The 744-nt window shown below is 39.0% G+C and overlaps 1 protein-coding gene across 1 annotated transcript in view; it reads left to right on the plus strand.

Annotated features, from left to right (window-relative positions):
• IGFBP7 (insulin like growth factor binding protein 7) overlaps nt 1–740 on the plus strand; it is a 33845-nt gene extending 33105 nt beyond the window's left edge. Inside the window, exon 5 of the mRNA XM_082205199.1 lies at nt 549–740. Coding sequence (XP_082061325.1) covers nt 549–568 — 20 coding nt within the window. The 3' untranslated portion in view covers nt 569–740. The remainder of the gene's footprint in view (nt 1–548) is intronic.
• The last annotated feature ends 4 nt before the right edge of the window (nt 741–744 follow it).

Raw genomic sequence — 744 nt, forward strand, 5'->3', positions numbered from 1 at the left:
CGTGTACAGTCATGTTTTAACATTTCCTACAAGAATTCAGAAAATCTGACGAGTTTCAATGGGTGTTCTTAAATGTCAAGACAACTGAAAATAAGGTGGTTTTTTTAATTGACACAATGCAAAGTCATCAAGAAGGTGAAACAGGCTCCCACTCATGTCTGGAGCTGTTTTTCTTTCCTGGCCAGCTTAGCAAAGCAAGAGGATGGATTCAGAGTTCCCACTTGGCCTTGGTGATTATAGTCCTGCAGGACATTGTAAAAGGAGCTGGCAGGAGCCTGGAATGGAGACGCATGCTTGAGCATTGGCTATCACAACATTCAGTATTGCTTGCAGATGGGTCCCAGGTCAGGACAAGAAATCATGCTTTTGTATATGCAGCCTAAAGACCCTGTTTATCTATTATTGGGGAGCTTTTACAGATATTTCTTAAAGCAATATGTTTTGGGTTTTTGTTTTTTTGCTTAAAGGGAATTCACAGAGCTTCTCAGTTCTCTCACGTGCATTTCAAAGAAAACATAACCCTACTGCATTTATTTATTTATTTGCAGGAGACAGTGCTGAACTGTGAGATCTGAAGATTTTATATTGCACATGAAGAAGTAGAGGCTATCTCATCCATGCCAGGTTTATGTTAATCTCCCGGAAAACTGCTGTGTTTATTTCCCTTTCATGCCACCTCTACAGTTATTCATCCCTTGTATAATTTTTGCTAAAGTATCAATAAAATATTTTACAACGGATACG

This window comes from Podarcis vaucheri (genome assembly GCF_965113315.1).
Source record: "Podarcis vaucheri genome assembly, chromosome: 17".
NCBI lineage: Eukaryota > Metazoa > Chordata > Lepidosauria > Squamata > Lacertidae > Podarcis > Podarcis vaucheri.